Genomic DNA, 23,686 nt, shown 5'->3' with positions numbered 1-23,686 from the left:
CGTAAGCGAGGGGCGTTTTGGCCCCTATTTCTTCTGTCGGTAACGGAATTCGCGGTGCCGTCGACGGAGCCGTGGTTGAAGTTTTCATCGACGACAGCCTCGTTGACAGTGGATCCGTAGACAAAGATTTTATTGATGGTGGCTAGCCTTTATCCATTGACGAGTGCATGGAAGAAGATTTTGTGGACGGTAACTTTTCCGTCGACGAATGCTTCGTGGACGAGTGATGAGCCTCCTTCATCGACTGTTTCATGGACGATAAACTCGCTGATGAGGACTTAGTGATGGACGATGCGGTTTGCCTGGTGGTCGATGAGGATGCCGTCGACGGCTTAGTGGACGACAGGGCTCTATCTTTACTGCCACTCGTAGATGGCCTCTCTGTGGACGACTGCCCCCAACCCCCACTGGTTTCTTGCAAACTCCTCCTTACCTCTGGAGGTAGTTTTTGCCGTAGAGTGCTTCATCTTATGGCTTGTAGAGTCCAGGGGAGGATGGAAAGGTAACATTTCCAGCTTCCTCTTGCTCTTGGTAGCGGGAGAGGAGCTCATTTCCACTGAATAAGTCCTTCTTTTACAAGTTTGCTTCTCAGCCAAGTTGCTGGAGTGAACAGGGGCCGTCTTCGCAGATTCCTCATCAGAAGAAAGTTCCTTAGCTTCCAAATGCAGGAGAAGTCTTCTATGCCTGTCTTGTAGGGTTTTAGTTGAAAAAAAGAGACTTGCAAATGTGACATTTCTGGATGTCATGAGGATAAAAGACAGTATATACAATGATCATGGGGATCTTTCATGTAAACCACCTTTCTCTTGCACATCGTGCACTCCCTGAAGAGGGAAGGTCTACTTGGTAGTCTGATGGTCAGCCATTTGAAGAGAAAGTTCACTTGACGAATTCTGGGTCAAAAACAAAGTTTTTGACACCACAAAAACCAGTGGAGATAGCCCCTAGCCAGGGGAATGTGGTAGAGTATACACTACTGTGAAATTTGAAGTAAATTCGAAAAAGCTCAGAGAGCTTGAGGATTCCCTGTGTCAATTAGACTGCGGTGAAAAATCTGAATATGGCTGCCTGGGGCGGAGCTTAAGCCCTGCCACCTCATTGGTTGGGGTCATAAAGGACCAAAGTGATGTGGAGGGACTAGACAATAGAATGGCTCGTAGGCCATAATGGGCTAGGTACATGCATTGCTATGTAGCAATGTGTGTATTAAAAACATTTTAATAATTATTTTTATCACCGAGGATTCCCAGTCTGATGACGGGGGATATTGAAGCATCTGAATCTATGAAAGATCCAATGCTGGAGAAGAGGCAGTTCAGCCATAGACATAAATTTGATCAAGCTGTGCACTTGAGGAAAATTGACAAATCATTGCATAAGAGCTTATAAAAAAAAAAAAAGAATCCTCATTGGAATCCTCGGAGGGCATTAAGAAAAGCAAGTCTGTCTAAAGCAACTGGTTGAAACAATATAGATACACCCTAACGCAACATAACACAGAGCATATGTTGAAGCTTGTCGCGTCTAAAAATTCAAGGAGATATGGTAAATCTTCAACTCAATGGACGCCCTGCAGCAATGTACCATGACCAACTCAATTCCAGCGAGAGAATGGACAGAAGATTTCTCTGCTCCCTTCTCAAGCATGACAATGCACCAAAGAATGGAACCAGATATTACCCGGCATAACTGGGTATTTGAAACAGACAGGGAAGATATCCTTGCCTTGATTAAAAACTATAGTAATTCTAGAGCGGCCGGCCTGGATGGTTTATCGAACCCGATACTCAAGAAGAACCCAGAGGAATGGGCCTCGTTTATACATAACCTCATAACCTATTCCTACTGGTGAAATCAAGAAGAAAAATACTGTCCACATGGACCACCTCCATCATCGTCTCAATTTTCAAGAAGGGTGAATGCTCTCATCCAACAAACTATAGACCTAGCGCCCTTCTGGACGTTATTGGGAATCTCTTTGCAGCCCTGATCCTGAACCATCTGACTGACTGGACCAGGGAATCAAATCACTGACTGCTCGCAAGCGGACTTTGAAAAAGGCACCCCAACAGTTTACTCTCATTACACCCCATCTAGTCTCCATGTCATTGCAATACAAAATGTCCTCAGACCATTGGGCAATTGTCAGGCTTTTTTTCCTGCCTCACCCCATAGCAACTCTGCGCTTCGCCAGAAACAAGAGGAGGCCTATCGGCTTCCTAGTCCCCTTTGGCATCAGCCTGGTGTACCCCAATAAGGCCACTACGGGGTCTGGTGCGAAATGTTGCCCCGCAATTTCCCCAATCACCACAAACACCTGCCCCCAGAATTGCTCCAGCTCCACGCATTCTCATGCCACATGAAGAAATCCCGCTGCCTCCCGCCCACATCGAATACAGGCCCCCGACCTTTGAGGAAAAAACCCTTAAGCTGAACCAGGGTATAAGAACATTGATGCAAAAACTTATAGTGAATCAACTTAAAGTTCGTGTTGATCGCTCCCTTCTTGATCATCTCACAAAAGTAATCCCATGTAGCAGCAGGGATCTCCCTTCCCAGTGTTTCCTCCCACAGTACCTTTGATGACGCCTCAGCCCGCAGTCTCCCCTGCAGAGCTGTTGCATATAATTCTGAGAGTACCCGCTGCCCCATGTCCTCCCCATCACTTTATCAAGCACCTAGCCACTGGGGGCGGTGCGGGAAAGGACGGAAACAACCGCTGCAGCGTCACCCGCAGCCTATGATACAGAAATACATCTAATGCCGAGAGGTCCCCTTTCTCCCTCAACTGGTCGATAGAAATAAACCTTCCATTCGGGAACAGGTCTCCAAATTTAGTGACACCCAGTCTTTTCACCATAGCCACATAACGTGCCTCGCTAGTCAAGAAACACCAGGTACGAACGTAGTCGGGAGTTCTGGCGAGTAGAGCACACTAACCATGGGCGCACGCTCCAGGAGGGACCAAGCCCTACACGTCAAATCCACCAGATTTCGCCAAATCCTCGGGCGGCTCGGGGCAGTAAGAATGACCGACCGCAACAAGGCAGGCGATGCAATTGACCTCTCTATCTCCACGTGTCTATGCTCCACCCCCCATCCCGTACCAATACCGAAGGTAACTAGCTTGCGCCACCGTATAATATAGTTCAAAAACTGGCAGCAGCAGACCCCGCTCCCGAACCGGCGCAGTGAGCTTCCCCCAGGAGACCCGAGCCTTCTTACCAGCCCAGACCAAGTTCACTACCTATGAGCGGAGATCCCGGAAGTATTTTCTGGGTACCCGTATAGGCGCGTTAAGAAACACGTACAAGAGCTTGGGAAGAATAGCCATCTTGACCACAGAGATCCTGCCATATAGGTTGAGTGGGAGCGAACCCTATTTTAACATTGCCAGACTGGCCGACTCAAGTGCCTTCCCATAGTTCTCGCTGTACACTACCCCATCCTCCCTAGCCACAGTGATTCCCAGGTAACGAGTGTTGAATAAATCTCATTGAAATCCCCAAGTATCCTGAAACTGAGACAACCCACCCGTCAATAGGAAAATAACTGACTTACTGGTGTTTATTTTAAGTCCAGAAAGCTCCCCAAATCGCTGAAGATCAACCATAATCGGGTCTAAATTAACCACAGGATGGCGAACAAACAGGACCATGTCGTCTGCATACAACAAGATCACCACTTTATGAGTATGCAGCTGTACTCCCCGGTGCAGATGTAACTCCCTAACCCTTTCAGCCCAAGGCTCTATCGCCAGGGCCAACAGTAGTCGCCAGGGCCAACAGTAGGGGAGACAGCGGGCAAACTTGACGTGTCCCCCGTTCAAGAGGTATTAACTCAGTGGTCAACCCATTCACCCTAGCCACCGGATTGGTATATAATAATAACACCAAGGAGATGAAAAACTTGCCCAGACCCATCCTGCGCAAAACCGGAAATAAGAACGACCATTCAACAGAATCAAATGCCTTGGTAGCATCCAACAGAACCGCCACCACCAGGTCATCCCGCGGCAGTGCCGCCATCAAACCAAACATCCTCCGCAATCCAAACGAGGTTAATCGACCAGGGATGACCGAGTTTGATCCGCCCTTACCATAATTGGCATCAGCGGTGCAAGCCTTGTCCTAAGAATTTTAGCCAGGATCTTATAAAGGTTGTTAAGTGAAATCGGGCGATACGAGGAGCAATCTCCCCCCGGCTTCCCCGGTTTTAATAATACGACCACCACTGCCTCCCAAAGAGAGTCCGGCAACCGACCCTCCGCCACCGCTTCCTGATACATACACAATAAATATGGTGCCAGTTTATCAGCATAGCACTTATAAAATTCGGCTGTAAAGCCGTCCGGACTGGGGGACTTCCCACTCGGCAATGATTTAATGGTGTCAACCACCTCCTCCAGCGTCACCGGCCTGTTCAACCACTCTCTCTGCTCCGCTGAGCACCAATACAGCCCCACATTTTCACGGAAAGCTTCTATATCAGCCTGCTCAGCCAACAACTCAGAGGAATACAACTGACTAAAATCTCTAGAACACCTAGAGTATCCCCTCTTCCTCAAAGTGTTCAACCCACCCATTCATCCGTAATCACCATTACCCTGTTCCCATGGCCACCCATCCGAGTAGCACTGGCGAGCAACTGTCCCGGGGCCTGACCCTCTCCATATTTCCGAGGTGCTACCCTGTCCAACAGAAATGTCACCTCCCGCTGGGCAAGAGCATAAAACTCCTGTAGCTTCCGCATAATCTCCCCCTGTTGGACTTTAGTTGGGGTAGGGGCCCTCTCCTGCAATATACGCAGCTCCTCCTCTACGCCAGCCAGGTCCTTCCCTATCCTCCTCAGAATCCCCAATTCCTTGGCAATACACACTCCCCTTATCACACATTTGAATCCTTCCCACAGGATACCAGCAGATACAGCAGAGCCATTATTAACCTTAAAGTACTCATCAATAGCTTTCACCAGTTCTTCCCTAAAGACCACTTCCGTGAGCTCATCACTTTTAAACCTCCAAGGAGGCCTTGCCCCGGCCCTACCCCCCCCAGTCAAATGAACAACAGAACGGGAGCATGATCCGACATGGTGCGAGCTAAAATACCCACTCCCGCAGACCAACCCACAATCGCGCGGGATACCAGAAAGTAATCCAGTCGAGCGGCAGAGCCATGTGGCGCAGAGTAATGCGTGAACTGATCACCCCCGGATGTCTCACCCGCCAAATGTCCTCAATGCCCCAAAATTCAAGCATGTCCCGAATTTTTGCAGAACATCTGCCACCTGAACGCGCAACGCTGCCCACCCTGTCCTAAGACGTGTCCAGAACAGAATTAAAATCCCCTGCCCATAGAATTTTCCCCTCCGGAAGTATCCCCAATTGCCTTTCCACCCAATTCAAAGATTTGATCGTGTCTAGATTGGGACCGTAGTAGCAAATCAGTGTATAGAGCCTACCCTGAATGATCCCCTGCACCACCAAAGCCCTGCCCTCCTGATACTTCAGAGTTTTTGGTCAGACGGAATCCCACCGAGCTGTGTATCAAAATGCAAAACCCCCTAGAAAAGGAAGAATAGGAAGAGAAATAACGATGGCACCTCCAGCTCCTACCAAACTTAGATGCAGTGGCCGCTGTTAAGTGTGTCTCCTGGAGAAAAGCCACGCCCACCCGGTGCCGCCATAGGTATTGCAGAACCCTCCGGCATTTGGCCTGGTTAAGGCCCCTGACGTTCCAGGTCATAAGGTTCAATGTCGCCATTCGGGAAAACCTTGACACATATTGACCAATTGCCACCTGTCACAACTTGTCTCAACATCTTCTGTACCACGAAACCCCTCCCTCCCTCACCACCCCCCCACTCCACCAACAACCCCCCCCAACTTGTCGGTGATATCTCCGCCCACACCACCCTGCCTCCCACCCCAACAAAAACACAACCCCCTCCCACACTGGACCCCCCCAACCGTCCAGCTCCCCAGACAGCCAAAACATGCATGCACCGGCTTTCGCTTTAGGGGCGGCTACTAGCCCAACCCTCCTGTGCACCACTCCATGAGCGTTGTCTCATAACATGTGCGTAACACCAACTGCAAAGTAAAAACACGCTCCCCACTCTGCTACCATGATTTAACAGTGTTAGTCATTGTTCTTCCGCGGTCTAGGGGACTTTGGCAGCATATCAAGAAAGGAGGCAGCCTCCTGCGGAGTTTGAAAAAACAGTGACTTCCCCTCATGGACAATCCGAAGCCTAGCCGGGAATAGCATTGCATATTGTATGTCCCTGTCCCGTAATCTCTTCTTGATGTCCCGAAACGTCTTCCTGGCAGCTTGCACTTTATCAGAGAAATCCGGGAAGAACCTGATGACATCGCCCTTATAAATCACTGTTCCCCTCTCCCGAGCCTTCCGGAGTGCTGTATCCCTATCTCGGTAATTCAACAACCGGGAGACCAGTGGACGTGGGGGGGGCCCCCGGGATCGACTGACAGGCAGCAGGGATTCTATGCGCCCTCTCAATGACGCACAACGGGGAAAAGCCCTCAGACCCCAGTGCTTCTAGCAGAATTTCTTCCACCAGTCTCTCCATGTTCTTCTGGCACTCTGACTCAGGCAAACCCACAATCCTGATATTATTCCTACGAGACCTCGATTCAAGGTCCTCCTGTTTCTCCTTAAGCTCCTTCAGGGCCTTCCTGACTGCAGACATTTCACCCGAGACTGATGATGCCACGTCCTCCACTCCAGATATTTGCCCCTCCGCCTCGTCCAGTCTTTCCCCATACTTGTCCAAACGGACCTGCATGTGATCCACCTTGCAGGTCAACGTATCGTCGAGTTTACCATCTAGGGATTGTATTACAGACTGCAGCTGCCCCAGCATGGTCTTAATATCTTGGAAGGCGGTCACATGATCTGGTTCCAACCCAGAAGTGCGGGACCCCACCGAGTCCTCCAATGTTCCACTATTTTTGGCATGGATGGACATCTCAAAGTGTAACTTCGATTGCTGTTTACCTCCCTTACCAGACTTCGACATAGCACTGGACACCGACGCGTCACCAACCCACTCGACCGGGTGTACAGGCTGGGACCAACAGCACTCCAGAAATCCCCACCCCCCTCTCACAGGGGTCCAAACCCGAACTCCACCGCACGCACCGGCCTCCGTCGTGCCCAACACAGACCCTGAGGGAAAAGTCCACCGACTTGCAATGGCTATCTCGCCACCCTGGCGGCACACTCAGACCAGGCGCCTATGAGCGTGCAGGAGCAGACCACCCGTGGTACAAGCCCAGCTAGCCCCCCCCACTCCTTCCAAGCTTGAGTCCACACAGCGACTCAGCAAAGCCCCCGTCCCTGCTCCCGGGTCGCAAGATGGCAGAAGACCACCCAGTACAAGAATGCGCCCACAGTCTATACGGTGCCTGGGTAATGCTCAAGTAGCCGTGCTCTGCCGTGTCCACAGGCCCCCAGGGAGTCCCTCCAAAGGTCGCCGAGTCCCCGTCCACCCCGGCCAGAGGATTGCTGCACTAGACCATGTATGTAGACGTGACCACTCCCTGCTAAATGTGAGCCTGGTGCCTGCTCTTTGGATTGAACAGTTTGTATGAATTATAGGCCCCAGGACTCAATAGGCCCTTGCTTGGGGAGATCGACTATTTCAGCACTTCAATCAGACCGGCTCAAATAACTTCCCAGCACCGTATGCAGGCTTCACTCCGGCAGAGAACACCACCCCCTAGGGGGTGCACACAGATCAATCGGGCCAAAGCCTCCGATGCTGCTCATACATCCATTAGGTGGAAACCTACTTTACACTCTCAGGGAGTCCAGATGGTACAGGGCCGCACGGGTCGCCGAAAGCCCCAATGGCAAACCGCCACTGATCACCCCCCAGTTGGCAGGCCGAAGCGAGGATAGGCCGCGACACCGGGCGGCCACCCAACGGCCACAGCGATGGTCCCCGCCGTACTCCGCACACAGGGCCCCCCCCCCCGTTGGACAGGCCACGCCCCGCCTCCAATGGATTCTCGCCCGCAGGTCTTATGGGCTCACCGCACCAACCACCGCCTCCGGCCCCCCGCTGCCTCCCTCAAGGTGCTTCGGTACCTCCAAGGCTCAGCAGAACAGGATCCTTGCCCAGATGCGATACTGGCACCGGCTGCACAGTCCATCTAGGTGCGGGCGCCTCCACGATTCAGGATAGTCCTCCCGGCACACGACCGCCGGGTCCGGCACAGCCCAGCCAGGCGGGACCGCGGTCATCAGCAAAGCCCCTCCGCAGCTCAGCGCAGGCGGCCACCACTCCACTCCTGCCTCAGGGGGCATCCCGCCCGCCCAGCACCAACGGCCCGGAAAGCGTCCATGCACTAAGGGAGATCCTCCGGCTCACCCCCCACACATCGCCACCCGGCTCCAGCACAACTGCCTCCCCGGCCAGGAGAGATGTATCCACAAGTGACTGGCAAGCGCCACCTCTCGCTCAGGATACCTCCTTGTCGCCACCGCAGCACCAGTCTACGCTGCCGATGGTAAGTCCGGAGCTCCGTCACACCACGCTTCAACCAGAGCCGCACCTCCCCCACTGGACTCCAGGGAGGCCGGGGCCGCAGTATTCGCCACGCTGGTTTGCCGCTGCACCTCTGCCAATACTGCCAGGAAGACTTCTGTGGAAGCCAGGTGCCGTCCAATTACAAAACATGCAGCATAATCACAGGTTACACCATGGAGACCGCCGAATAAACCGGATTTATAAGCTGCAGGAGAGCTTCACGGGCCTGCAGCCATCTTTGTCGGGCTCACTAGCGCCCCCCCAAAGCCTCACTTTATTAATTACAATTACGACCTGGAAGACGCTATCCTTTTACCGTAAGTGCTTGCTTCCACCAACTGCAAGAGGTTTTACTTTACTTGGAAGAGCTCTCAAGATGAAAAAGGAGCGGATACAGGCAGAATGGGGTGGGAAATGTGTGGGTCTACTAACATCGATCAGTGCCACAGAGAAATTACTCATTGAAAATCCAGACCAGGTAAAAAGGCGACTGTATGAAAATTATTGGATCGAGACCACAGACCTTGTATCCCCATCAAAACTTTATGGAAAGTACTGTACAGCATTAAGTTAAGGCACTAGTCCCCCGTACCCGAGCAAATTTCCTTCAGCAATCTTACGTCACCAATTCTCAAGACTGCGCTTCAACCTATTTCTCACCAAGGAGATCTTAGAAGTAAGGACAGCCAAAGAAGTAAGAGCCTATCACTGCCGACTGTGTGGCTACAAACTAGAACTGCTACGCCACCTGATCATGAACTGTCAGGCAGTGAACGATACACGATTCAATCTGCTATGAAAATTCTTCGGTGGTAATCAAACTTTATCCAAAGAAGACAGCTGGCAACTCCTCCTCCAAGGGACTAGGTTGTCACTAACATTCGCCTTGCTAGAATTAGTGACAATTCTATCTGCAATGCTTGGGGAGAAAAAGACAGACAACTTGTTTACAGCTGTAAAGTTTAAGGAGGACAAAGAATGACTAATCCTTTCACATCCTTTCTTTTTCCTTCTTCTAGAGATTTAATAAGGACAACTTTTAAGAACATTAACTTGTAACATACTTCTGTTAAAAGGATTGTTATGCTCGGTTTTCTTTTTGTGTCTCTTCCATCTTTTTCTTTTTACTTTTTCACATCCTTTCTATCTTCCATTATTGTAACTCTGAGCTAATTCATTCTTTTTCCTTTTTTACCTTTCTAATGCTAATAAAAAAATAAGAAGATCCAGGAACTAACACCTATAACACCTATAACACCTAAGACCACTACTTAACTCTGAACCAAAATTGGTCAGTTTACGGCAGATAAGGCCCAAAAATCTTACACCAGCTGGTCTCAGTCATATTATACCGATACCGACAAGCCACTTAGATCGATGGCCCTGAAACAAAGACAAGCCGCGCAAACAATAGTCTCTATACAGGATAAGGAGGGAGGGCGACTGGTGGGGGACACCCAGATTAATGCAAGATTCGCAGAATTCTTCAAGGCACCAGACGCCTCCACACCCCAAGATATGGAACTCTTCGTAGACTCTATACAGATTTCAGAAAAATTCCCCTCGGACAATAAAGCCGCCATGGAGGCCCGTATCACAGCGGCAGAGATACCTTACGCCATAGCCGCACTGTCCGCTGGGAAGGCACCCTCAAAGAGGAACCCTGGTTTCCGTCGGTATTGGATTTAGCCCCAAGAAGAGAAACCTCGGGTTTGAACCCGCAACGTTTAGCATCCTCAAAAGGGCCCTCGCATCGAAACTGTGTGGAAAGCTCCAGAAATTGGGACGTCAGGGCGCACCTCGGTGACGGTGTGGAAAGCTCCAGAAAAGGAGACCTCAGGGCGAACCCCGGTATCCTGAGCCACAGAAGAACTGAACTGATCGTAAACTGCCAACCGGGAACCCTCGGAAGAATGTCTTGTTTTGGCAGGCCCACTGAGGGAACCCCCGCAGGACGCTCTGGTGGGCCTATTAGGCTCCTTGCCCGACACCTCAGGGATGCCCCTGGTAGTAGAGCTACACAATCCCCTCCTGATCCTTGAAGACCACCGAAAGGAGACCCCGGGCCGGGACCCCCTAAAAGTAAAGAACTTACCAGGCGTTTCTTTTCCTCATCAATGAAGAGCGCAAATGCGGTGGAGGAATGCTTTGAAACACCCCCTCCCACCGAAGAAGACAACGATGGAGTGCCCAGACAGAGAGGGAGTCGCAATAAAAACACGAGTCCCAGCCATGTTCCGGGCCAAGACATCCAGGTAAAGAAAATGGGGATCCGCCTTTGCAAAACGACATTCGCAGGAAGAACAGGACCCGAATCCCAGACGCTCCGGCATAGACGGAGGACTAGGTGACCGTGGAACCAGAGCAGGAAGGACAAAGGGAATAAAAAAACAAAATTTCTGGTGATGCTAGTGCGTCCAGCCCCGACCGCGCGGAGAAAAGGACTGAAGGGCGATGCACAGGGCGGAGCTCAGGAAGGCAGGGCTACTGCCACGTACTGGGGCCCTGCTTAAAAGTAAAAGACTGAACAAAAACTCAATATTTGATGCTTTTTGACAAAAGAGCTTCCGTCCCGTCCCAAAGGACAGAATGTCCCACAAGTATGAAGGAAAGAGGACGGAACGCAGGAGTAATATCAGTTGCCAAGTGCACTTACACCTCACCAGTAATGTCAGCAAACGTTAGTCCGCATAAACTCACAATAGATCTGAAAACAAACCGCTAGGATAATGATCAACAGAGCGCAGGGCAATTATAGTATGGGTCTCTTTACAGCTCCCTCTTTCTCCATAGAGCGAGACTGCACTCACTTATGGAAAATTGCCCACATCAAGAGAAGGTTGCACGAGCCAAATTGGTTTCTAATTAGTTGACTAAAGTAGTGCCACACAGGGAGAAACCATGTTACATTGATTTTCTACTATAATCCACAACATAGGGAAAGAGTCTGTGAGGACTTCATTTATCTTGCGGAATGTATATATTTAAAAAGAAGTAGATACTAATTATTAAGACCCATACACAATAGAGAATATTAGTGATTACTAATAAGGAACAAGTTACTTCCCTGTAACTGTTGTTCTCCAGCATGGGTCTGGCATGGATTCACATGCTCATGAATATTCCCTGTCGTCAGGCTGGGAATTCTCGGTAAAGAAAAATCATTATCAGTTTCGTTTCCGATCTGTCTTTCTTTGTAGTAACCAATCACTGGTCTCTGGGTCATACTGCCCCCAGCCATTGACTGCCCTCTCCCTAAGCCCCTCCCCTGGCAGCCATCCTCAGATTTGGTAGCACAAAGTGGCAGTATGACCAAGTGAAGAGCCGCAGAGGGGTAGGAGGGAAGGTTCGCATGTGAATCCATGCCAGACCCATGCTGGAGAACAACAGTTACAGGTAAGTAATTTGTTCCTGTTCCAGCATGCGGTCTGGCATGGATTTACATGCTCATGAATAAAAGAATACATAGCAGTACACACATGCACAAATACGGGAGGTGGCAAGGCTCAACATTAACCATTACACTACTCAACATTAAGCAACTCTTACCTTGTCACCAGGCCCCCCCTTCAGGCGAACAGGTTGCGAAGCACTGCTTGGCCGACTCTGGACTCCTCCCTGGAATCCCGGTCGACGCAGTAGAATCTCGTGAAGGTGTGCGTCGACCTCCACGTAGCAGCCCTGCAGATGTCCAGTAGGGGTACACCAGACAAGAACACCGTGGTAGCAGCGATCGCTCTGGTCCAATGGGCTCTCGGACGGCCGGGCAACGGTAGGTTTGCCAACCGGTGGCAGTGCATGATACAGCCGGAGAGCCATCTGGAAATGGAAGCCTTCGAGAGTGCCTTCCCTTGGTTCACAGGTCCAAAGTTCACAAACAGTTGTGATGTCGTCCGAAAACTCTTTGTGCGGTCCACGTAGAACTTAAACGCTCTAGCTACATCCAGCGAGTGCAAAGTCCTCTCGGCCGGCGACGGAAACTGGTAACACCAAGGGCTCGTTGAGATGGAAGTCCAACGGCACCTTGGGCATGAAGGAGGGGTGCGTCCACAGCACCACCCTCGTCTCGTGAAAAGTCAAGTATGGAGGTTTGCAGGAAAGGGCCTGGATCTCTCCCACGCGTTGTGCAGAGGTGATGGCCACCAGAAATGCTGTTTTCCACGTCAGGAACCTCAACGGTGCCGAATGCAGAGGCTCGAAATGCGCCCCCATGAGCTTGGTCAACACCCGTTGAGCTCCCACGCCGGGGCCGGAGCCTTCACCGGCAGGAATGAACGGAACAGTCCCTTCATAAACTCCTTCACCAGGCGATGAGACCACAGAGATGATCGTCCCCTAGTTCTGGTGTAGCGGGAGATCGTCGCTAGATGTATTTTGATGGAGGCATGAGCCAGCCCCGCCTTGGCAAGCGACAGCAGGTACGGCAGCACTTGAGGGGCTGTAATTCGCAGAGGGTTCATCTTCTGTGCACGGCACCAGACAGAGAACCTCTTCCATTTATGTCCATAGCACGAGAGTTGAGGATGCCCTGGCCTTTGCAAGCACCTCCTTGCAGTCCACCGGGATATCGTACCCTCCAAACTCTAGTGCTGCAGGAGCCAGGCCTGCAAGTTCAGCAACCCCGGGTCGTGATGGAGGATGGCACCTCCTTCTCTGGAGAGAAGATCTGCGTCCATCGATAGTTTGACTGGGGTGACGCTGACAAGTCCAGAAGGTCCGGGAACCAGATCTGTCTCGGTCACGCTGGTGCGACGAGGATCATCCTGCACCGGGACCTCTTGAGTTGGTTGATGAGTCGCAGTAGCAACGACAATGGAGGAACGCATACAGGAACAGGCCGTCCCAGGGGAAAGAGCATCGCCCATGCTCCTTAGCTGGGGAAACCTGCTGGCGAACCTCTGGCACTTGGAGTTCTTCACCGTCGCGAACAGGTCGATCTGGGGTTTGCCTCATCGTCGGAAAAGTCGATCCACTTGGTGTTGACGCAGGTCCCACTAGTGGCATGAGCGCATGGATAGGGCCGGGGACCTGGTTCCTCCCTGCTTCCGGATGTAGAACATCGGGGTGGTGTTGTCGGTGAAGATCCTCACCACCTTGACCTTGAGGGACGGAAGAAACGACATGCAAGCCCAGAACACTGCTCGGAGCTCCAGGATTGTGGAGTGACCTCTCCTCCGGGAGCCAAAGGCCTCTCGCGTGCAGATCTCCGGTGTGCGCTCCCCATCCTTCCAGGGAGGCATCCGTCGTCACCGTCTCCTGGTGTGCTGGGGTCTGAAAGTCTGTGCCCGCCGCGAAAGGTGCGCGGGTCCCCCACCACCGAATAGCTTGGCGGAAGATCTCGTTGAGCAGGATCTTGTCTTCGAAGCTACCCGCCGCTTGCATCCAACAGGCGTCGAGGAACTCCTGTACAGGACGCATCCGCAGCCTGCATAGGCGCACCAGGTAGATGCAAGAGGACATCATGCTGAGAAGGGACTTGATGGACCTCACCCTGGCCACGTCCGTGACCAGCAGACGCTGCATCTTGCCCAGGATGGCCTTCGTCCTTTCCTCCGACGGAGAAGCCAGTCGCGCCACTGTATCGAGCGTGGCTCCCAGAAACAGTGCGACCTGCGACGGAACCAGGTGGGATTTTGGGAAGTTGATGGAGAATCCCAGATCCGTGAGCAGTTGAACGGTCTTTGTTGTGTGCTAGACGGCGAGCTACCTTGTCCTTCGGATGAGCCAATCTTCCAGGTAGGGGTAAACCTGGATCCCCTGCAGGCACAGCTGCGCCGCCACTGGTGCTAGGCACTTTGTAAATACCCTGGCCGCCGACTTCAATCCGAATGGCAGGGACTTGAATTGGTAGTGCCGTCCTTGGACTACGAATCTGAGAAACTTTCGGTGTCCTTTTAGAATGGGAATGTGGAAGTAAGCATCCTCTAAGTCCAACGACGATAGGAAGTCGCCTGCCTCAAGCTGTCCCAGCACGTGCTGGAGGGTGACCATCCAGAACTTCTGGGCCTTGATGTATTTGTTTAACCGACGCAGGTCCAGGATGGGGCGCTAACCGCCTGTCTTCTTTCTGGCGAGGAAGTACCTTGAGTATACTCCGGAGCCCCAGAGCCTCTTCGGGATGAGTTCGATGGCACCTTTGAGCATCGCCCTTACTTCTAACAGCAGTTGAGGGATGTGATTTTCCTGCCTGGCCACGGGAGGAATGTGGGGGCACTTCTTTAGAAATTCGAGAGTGTGCCCGTGGGCCAGGGCATCTAGCACCGAACGGTCGGTGGAGATGGACTCCCACACGCTGACGAAACTCGCCAGCCGGACTCCCACCCGGGTGCTCAGGTGGGGGCCCGACGCTACAGCCAGTTGTCCTGCTTGGAGGCGGCCTTGCCACATTGGCTTCCATGGCGACAATGACGGGATCCTCCTGACTTGCCACGCCCTCTGTAGGCCTCTTGCGATGAGGAACGGGCTGCCCGGCGGTACGTCGAGGCGCCACCGCCGAATCCTTTGGAGGCACCTTGTTTGCCTCCAGAGTTCTGAAAGGGTGGTCGTCGTTGCTGCAAAACTTCCAAGGCCCGAGCCGTGTCTGTCGGCTTTGATGGCCTGAAGTGACTCATCCACTTTTTTCCCCCAAACAGGTTGTTCCCGGCGAAGGGCATGTCCAAAACTCTGGTTTGCGTGTCCTGGTGGAAAACAGTCGCCTTGAGCCACCCCCGCCGTCGAAGGCAAACACTGTTGCCCAACTAGCGGAAACCGGTGTCAGCGATGTCTGTGGCCACCGTTATGGCGTGGTCCGACACCACTTCGCCTTCCTGCAGGATCTCCAGGGCCTGCGCCCTCTTGTCGTCCGGAAGGAAGTCCAGCAGGGGATCGAGCTTGAACCACAACTTCCTGTCGTAGCGGGCCACAATCGCTAGGGCATTGGCCGCCTTAATTGTCGCTGCCGCAGACGAGATGACTCGTCATCCCATGGCGTCCAGTTTCTTACCCTCGCCGGCAGGTGGGGAGGTCGAAGTAGAAGCCGTCACCCCCAACGCTTTCTTCTTGGCCGCCGCCGAGACGACCAAATCCGGAGTCGGCTGAGCCCTAAGGCACAAAGGGGGGGGGAAATCGGGGACCCGGTACTTCTTCTCATACCAGTCCCTCGTGACAGGCATCGTGGACGGGTTCTTCAGGATATCAAGTCCCTCATCCCAGATGTCGTCAAGCAACGGCACAGCAAGGACCGTCTTCCTCTTGGCCTTGCGGCGTTGATAGAGGAAGCCTTCCTTCTTCTGTTCTTCGGGGCAGAGCTGGAAAAGCTCGGATCCCTGGCAATCATGGCGGGGAAGGCCGAGGGGGTGGTGATGGAAGGCCCAACCCGTTGTCACCCCCGTCGTCATCCATCCCCGTCGTGGCCGTATCTGTTCCCGTGTCCTCTCTAGGATCAGGGGAGAGAGATGAAGGCTGAACGGGCCGTGAGGGCTGGAAGGGCGGGGGGGGGGGATGAACTCTCCTCCGCTTGCTTGGAGGGCTCCCCGACGGGCCCGGTTCTGCTGGGTTGTCAGTTGGGGGTAGAGGCAACCTCGTCCTTATCTCCGTGCATAAGGTTTGGATTGCCATCAAAATGGCTGCCGAGCTGTCCTGCGGCTTGGGCACTGGTTGCAACGGGCGTGATGGTTGCTCCTCCTCCACGGGAGCCTCGTCGGCGCGACTGTCGGTCTCTTCATCCGCCTCCTCTGGGTTTTCCCCGTGGGACCGGACCTCCTCAAAAATCTTGTTGAGGCCCTTCACGACTTCCACCAGTTCCTTCTCGCAAGCCGAGTCTGTGTCCATAACGGCCACCGCCCCCCCCTCTCTTTTTCCACCAGGGTCTTCATGTGGGTCTTATCGATGGGCTGGAAAGTGGATTCCCTCCGCGGTGGAAGGGAAACTCTAGGCCCTGAGGTCACCTCCACCGGCGTAGCCTGCACAGGCTTCGCCAGGGCCGCCACGACTCCCTCGATAGAGGCCTAAGCTGGGTGAATCAAGGCCTTCACCACCTTGGCGCTTGAGGCCTTCACCTGGGGGTGGCGGGGGGTGGGGGGGATCACCGCCTCGTTCCCCCTCGGCTGACTCCTTCGAGATCAACCAGGACTTCTCCAGAAGCTTACCCAGGTTCTCGGATTTTCTCTTCCCCGAGCCAGAGCGTTGGCGCTTGGTTGATGGCGTCGGTGAAAGTGCACCCTGCCTGGCAGCCAAGGAGCCCGACCCTTCGGCGCTCCCGGTGCTTTGCCTTCTGTTGGGCCCCCGTCGCCGGAGCGCCCTCAAAGGACTTAGAAGACCGCTCGGACCTCCTCTTCTCACCTGCCGGGCTCTTTCCTTCCAGCCAGTTGGTGAGGCGGATACGCCGATCCTTCATGGTCCGTTCCAACATGTTCTGGCAAAACGCACAGTCCTTCTCCACATGCGTTTGTCTTTGTGAAGGCAGTAGAGACATCTCGAATGCTCATCCTCCTTGAAAACATTCTGTAATCCGCATCCAGGGCAGTTCCTGGGCCATGTCCACGAGGTAGGCCTCAGATCTCCTGGAATGCTCCAAGAAGCGTAACTCGACGAAAACTTCACCCTTGAGGGGCGTAGAAAAATCCAAAACGGGTCCCCGTTGATCGGAAGTAGAAACGGTGAAGCTTGAGGCTCAATTGATCCAAAAAATCAGATTAACTTTGACAAAAATGGCAAAACACAGTAAAAGCTTGAGCTAAAGCACGAGGACTCCCAACACTTGAACGTGTGGTAAAAATCTGAGGATGGCTGCAAGGGGAGGGGCTTAGGGAAAAGACAGTCATTGGCTGGGGGCAGAATGACCCAGAGACCAGTGATTGGTTACTACTAAGAAAGACAGATCAGAAACAAAACTGATACTGATTTTTTCTTTACCGAGGATACCCAGCCGGACGACGGGGAATATTCATGAGCATGTGAATCCATGCCAGACCCCATGCTGGAGAAATATGATACGGGTGTCTAAAGAGCTTAGATGCGCCAGAGGAGCGTAGGCCAATAGCGTTGCTAAGTGGATAGATGTGAACAGGAGCAAATGCTTTGCATTAGGCATGCCCTTCGCAGTTTATTTAAAATGGCAGATTTCTGTGTAGTCTACTTACAAGCATGACCATATTTTTTTAATCTTTCAGAGTTTTAATGTTACTGATTTTACATAGAAGAGTGCACAACTGTGTTGAATTCTTTAAGAACTGACAAATCTGAACATGCAGTGTACTGGCACTAATCTAAATAAAAGGTTGCTTTGCATATATGTTCCCATACATACCCCTGCTCCAGTCAAGACGATAATTTTTGTGCACTCTTTTAAGAGCTTCACAGCATCTTCAATTGTATTGATATCCTTACGTTTTTTTCTTTTCGGTGGTTCCGATAGTAGATTTATAACAACTTGCCACAAAGTCATATCATCCAATTCTGCTGGAGGTATAGTTTCAGGTAGCAAATCATTAAGAATTGTTCGAGGGTCAGTACCAAGCAACAGATGATGTTGAACAAAAGTATATGGACCTACAAAATAAAAATATAAAACATTACTGAAGCCCTTGAATTACATGTATTTTTAAGTACTTTACATTTTTTAAAACAATGCTACATATATTCGTCATGTATGGTGTTAGCAATTAAACTAAGCACTATTTTAGCGACTTCTTGTGGCATTTGGACTTCTAGGCCTAGACTCCCCCCTACCTCCCACTCCAACTATCACTGCGATCAGGATGCACTTTTGTGCTACAACCTTACAGTGCCCCAGGACCCACTGCTTCGCTAGCACATGAGCAAGGCATGCAAGCAACCAGACGATTTCTTAAAGATTTTCTCCCCTGCATCCCCTAGCTCCTCACGACGAACTGCCTTCACATTAATTTGGTAAGCAAATAATTCCAACTTCTTCTTGAAACTAAATTCTGCAGAATAACCGACCTTAGCGTGGGCATCCCAGTGCCTTGTCCTCCCCCCTCCTCCATGCCCTGGCCCCTCACCCCCCCGTCCTCCATGCCCTGGCCCAGTGCCCCCCTGCCAGCGTGTACCCTCTCCCTTCCTTCCCTAGCTCCTCCTCTCACCAGGTCCCCCGTTTTTCCGGGTCCTGCCAGACCCCCCCCCCCTGCCGTTTCTGCCCCTCCCTATCCTAGCTCCATTTCCCCCCCAGAGGCAGACTTCCCAGCCCTATTCTTCCGTACCCAGTCTCCTGTCCCCCAGCTTTTGGTCCTTGCCCCCCCCCCCTTATTCCTTGGGGCTGGCTTCCTCCCCCCTGTTCCCTCTATTCCCTTGCCGCCCTATCTTGGATCCCCCACCTCCCTCCCCTCATGTCCCCCTCCTTCCGTGAAGACTTCCCCTTGCTGTTATTTTGTCACCGTTATCTGAGCTCCCCGTATTCTCCTCTTGCTTCCCCCCCCCGACCGACTTCCCTTGATGGTTTTGTTTGCGAGTTTGTTATTCGTTTAACCCCCCCCCCCCTGCAATTTTGGGCTTGGAATTGGCTCCCAAGTCCCCTGCATCCCTCCCCTTTTTCCCCAGGGCCTCCCCCGAGCCTAGTACTCCTGGGACGCCGTAAATCTAATCTTGTTGGCTGATCATTCCCCTATGGATCTGCCAGTGCTTCACTAAAGGGATTGACCTGTGACACCTCCAAGACTCTCTGCTGGCTGCCGACGGAGAGTTCCCCCCAGCCTGCACAGGGCACTCCACTCTTAGTATTCGTTTTGCTCTAGCATGCTTCCGCGCCTCCATTTCTGTTCTGGCGTGTGGGTGTTTGGGGGTGGGGGGGAAGCGGGTAGGGGGAAAGGGGGGAAAGGGTGGCAAGAGGAGGAATTGCCCCCTTTACCCCATCCACGCCCTTTCGATCTGTACCCCATCACGTGCATCCCGCGTTTTTTTGTGCCGTCCTCCATTCTAAGTACATTATTGCTGCGCCCACCTCGGACAGGTGTGTTTTGTCGTTATCGAAATAACCAGGTACCTTTAAGGTAATAAGGGGGTGCCGAATCCATTCGACTACCAGAAGGGTATCTCACCCAACCAAGTCTCCCTGAGCTAGCTCATCCAACACAAAATGCTTTTTGTAGAGGCGACTTACAAAAGGAATGCCTCAGCGCCACAGCTATTGTTTCCCATGTAAGTGGGAGATCCCATTCTTCTTCTAATATAATAAATCAGTAACAAACTCCTAACCCTCACCCCCCCAATCACAGTCAAGTGATGCTGAAAAGGGGATTTATGGCACTTATTTTCACTTTGTAACTACCCAGACAGCACATCGGGGTACTCCCTCACCTCAGATGTTGACATCAACCAACCCAGTGACCGTGTAAAGCATCAAGACCCCCAAACTTCCTTTCCCTAATCACTACGTGGCGCGGCGGCCATGGCAATAGAACCACATGCTGCATCCAACCTAGAAACAAACGGCCCTTGCTTAAACACACGTGGCGCGGCGGCCATCCCAGTAGAAACCACATGCAGCCTTCCTTTCATGCAGAAACATACTTCCTTCCATTAAACCATACGTGGCGAGGCGGCCATAGCAATATGCCTCGGTCTGAATTACAGCCCCTCCGCACCGTCGTTTAAGCTGTTAAACCAGGAGCGAAACGAGACTTAAAATCACACCGACACCGAACTTGCCCCAGCGACACGCCCATTCCACGTCCACAGCTATATCACAGCAACACATGCCACCAAAGACAGGCCTTATGCATGCACTAGGTCCCTTGCTTGCCATTTGCCCAGATTATAAAAGAACCCATTGTTATAAAATTAAAATACCGAGAGAGACTTCTGGGGGAAAGTCATCATACAATGATCTCGCTGAAAACATATTTGAAAAAATATGGAACGCTTCACGAATTTGCATGTCATCCTTGCGCAGGGGCCATGCTAATCTTCTCTGTATCGTTCCAATTTTAGTATATGTGCTGCCGAAGCGAGCAGCCAACCTCCATGCCAGGCAGCGTGGGGGAACCTTCGCTCACCGCGCCCCCTTCACCGCGCCCATGTGTCCACGGGCCGCCGTGGAGGCGAGCAACGGCTCCCAGTGCTCCGCAATATCCGCCCCCAAAACCCCCGAGACACCCGCCCTCTGCAGCCCCGCACATAGAGATCACCCCCTAGCCACCTACACCGTGCTCTACACCCTACCGCCTGAAATGGTCGGCCCATCTCTTCCCCCCACACCCCTGCAACTGTCCCAAAACCGGACATGATCCCTCCCCGGCCCACGGAAAACACCTGCCCCGTGTGCCCCAACCTGCCCCCAGGTCGCCCAGACAGCGACGCGACACTAACTCCCGTCCACCTCAGCCACCGTAGGCGCGGGACACGGCACCCCACGCGGATGACATAACCTACGGCACCATGGCCCCGCTTGATTGGGCACCGGCCACAATGATCATGCAGCGTGCGGCGAAAACAACAAATATGTGGCGAAATTACTAACCGACATGACACTTAGCTTTCGCTAGCTGCCCAGCGCGTGCGCGTTCACCATGCAGCTACTCCTTGCCCGTACCCCTCCCCCCTGTATTCGATTCTCTACATCTGGAAGTCATCCCTCCCTTCCCCCATTAGGACTTCACTGTCAGTTTAACATCCCCATAAAATTCGAAGTTGGGCATGGCACTAATTTCCTGGGCATCGTGGTCTTGTTTGATCCTTCGTTGCCGCATACCAACTTCCACCCTTCTCACACTGCCCCTACGAGGGTTCGGCATCTTTGCTGCCAGCGCTTCCTAACAGCTGTTCCTAACCCTCGATATTGCCTGTAACAGCAATTCCCACTCTCATCGCACGCATTTTCCCGTTCCCGTTTGCCGACCAAAGCGCGCCCTTGCTTTGAATGCTGCGCCCGACGCCGTTTGCCAAGAGGTCCCCAAAAGCGATCGGTGGGATGTCCCACCATTTGCCCCACCCATCTACCAGGATGTGGTATTCCCCGCCTCCCCCTTCCTATCTCTGGCGCCAGCACCCAAATTGCTTCGATATCAGCGATTCCAAGTAAACCCCAAATCCGTGTCCAGTGAAGCCCGAATTCGCGCACTGTTTAAATATCTCCTTGATGTCCCGTTGCACATCTCCTACTCCCCGTGGCTTCTGATCTAATAGCCCGTTGTTACTACCTACTCTTATCCTTGTTGGCAGTATACTCTACACGTTACATATAGATTCAACATCGTTTATTATTTTATATATTATATCTTTAACGAATCGCCACGTCCACTTTCCTGGGAAAAAACCTAATTCATGGTACAAAGCCACACTTGTGACGAACTTGTACCTGCCGTACAGCCTACTGCCTCGCCGCCATTGGCCGCGTGGCTTCACCTCACTCGCCCCCTAACCTATAGCCGCACAGGGGTCTCCAGAATTTCGGTAGGGCGACCGCTGCAACAACACCGACCAGCCCCACTGGACCCGTTGAGCACCTACTTCCAGTCACCCATCTGCCCGTTACTTCCACCGTATTACGGCCACCAAAACAGACTCGCCAGCTGGGCACCTTATTGCCACTTCATTCGCTTACCTTACCCACATTATACCTGTGCCTTGGCGCTTTTGCCCACTGCATTTCGGTGTATGTAGTGGATGTGTAATATCATAACTCGACTCATCCTTCCACACCGTCCCCCGCCCCCATATTATATTATCATTATTACCCAACCAAGGCCGTACTTAATGGTAGCGTCGAGGATTATGCTTACTACCTGTTCCCCGCTCCTACTCTTTGCCACGGCTGCACTCTTGTATGACCGACAACTCCTTACCCTGATCTGGCTCATTGGTGTTTCGCCCCTTGCCACAACGCTCCATCGTATCCTCTCCTTCCTCCTTCGCTCACGAATGGATGGACCCTCTTTCCACGAATGCTGCACCCGGAGCTCTTCCATCCCGGAACGGCAGCAGGATCAACTCGAACCAAAACGAAGTCCTCTGAAGGAAGGCAGGCGGGCGTCCCACTGGAAACAAAATGAAACAAAACAAAACCACGATCCGGTGAGGCAGGAAACCGAGGGAGAATGTGTTAGTGTCTAGAAAAGCCCATGCCTTTATGGGGCCTGCTTCTCCCTCGGTTCCCCACTAAGGGGCGGCGCCCGCCATGCCACCTTCGCTGGCACGTTCGCCCGCCATAACCAACACATCATAGTAAGGCAACCCACATCATGGCACAAAAATCCTCGAAGTGGCTTTTTCCTGCTGGACATCATGTAACTCCACCCCCACCCTCATCAACGTGAACAGGAAAGCGTGGTTACAAAGAAAAGCGCACATTAGATTTCACCATGACTCGTAAATGTTGCGGTTCTCCGACTGACCTGAAAATCTTCCAGTTCCTCAGGGTCACTTCCAACACATTCAGGCTCAAACTACATAACATTAGAAATATCAGCCAGCACCTCAAGCACAACTCAACTAAAACTCTAATCTGTTAACGCTCAGAAAACTGGACTACTGGCTATGGGCTGAACTGCTAATTCTTCGTCCCGCAAAGTTCACACAATTGCCACATGCACCCTTTTGAACCTACTCACCATAACACTGGATTCTAGTTCCTGCTAGTCTCTCCCAATCCATTCATGATCTTGCCATCCAGAATTACTGCAACTCAGTGTCCCCACTGCGAGTTTTCACGCCTTCTCTCTTGAACTGATCAGTCCGCCCCCCCTCCGGCCGCTCCCCACACCCCCGTGACTCCTGCTTTTCCTCCTTTTCTCTGCTTGCCCCACTCCACTGGAAAGCTCTACCCTCGGCTAAAGCCATCTAACTAGCGATCAGACAAACTCCACCTGTAAGCAATCAAGAAAGCTCTGCCACTTTACTACTGCCTAATCTACCCCTCTTGCTTTAGTTTTACAGAATAAGGCAATGTAATACGTGGCAGCCTGTAATATCCGCATTACAGCCTAGAAATAATGTTATTACAGGGCAGTTGTGACATAACAACCGCTCTGTAATCAGTTATTACGATTTGGTTCCGACGTCAAAATGCTTGCAGCTTTAGCCAGCACAGCTGTCCCGGCTGTACTTTAAACAGTGACAAGCTGTCCAAATTCCGTGCTTGTAAAACAGTTTTTTGTGACACTTCACAGACAGTAATTGGCATTGAACGGTTTATGGT

At 52.2% G+C, this 23,686-nt stretch overlaps 1 protein-coding gene and 1 non-coding gene across 5 annotated transcripts in view; both read right to left on the bottom strand.

The window, feature by feature from the left end:
• Positions 1–23,686, bottom strand: part of SIRT1 (sirtuin 1) — a 2,084,986-nt gene that overhangs the window by 1,467,212 nt on the left and 594,088 nt on the right. For all 4 annotated transcript variants that reach the window (XM_069610638.1, XM_069610636.1, XM_069610637.1 and 1 more), the window contains one exon: positions 17,843–18,084. In XM_069610638.1, coding sequence (XP_069466739.1) covers positions 17,843–18,084 — 242 coding nt within the window. The remainder of the gene's footprint in view (positions 1–17,842; positions 18,085–23,686) is intronic.
• Positions 20,399–20,505, bottom strand: LOC138474968 (U6 spliceosomal RNA). Its single transcript, XR_011269177.1, has one exon. It is a non-coding gene; the product is annotated as a U6 spliceosomal RNA (small nuclear RNA).

Source organism: Ambystoma mexicanum, chromosome 8 (assembly GCF_040938575.1).
Source record: "Ambystoma mexicanum isolate Mex_15411 chromosome 8, UKY_AmexF1_1, whole genome shotgun sequence".
Taxonomy (NCBI): Eukaryota; Metazoa; Chordata; class Amphibia; order Caudata; family Ambystomatidae; genus Ambystoma; species Ambystoma mexicanum.
The sequence above is the reverse complement of the archived record's forward strand: the minus strand, read 5'-3'. Positions and strand labels throughout refer to the sequence as shown.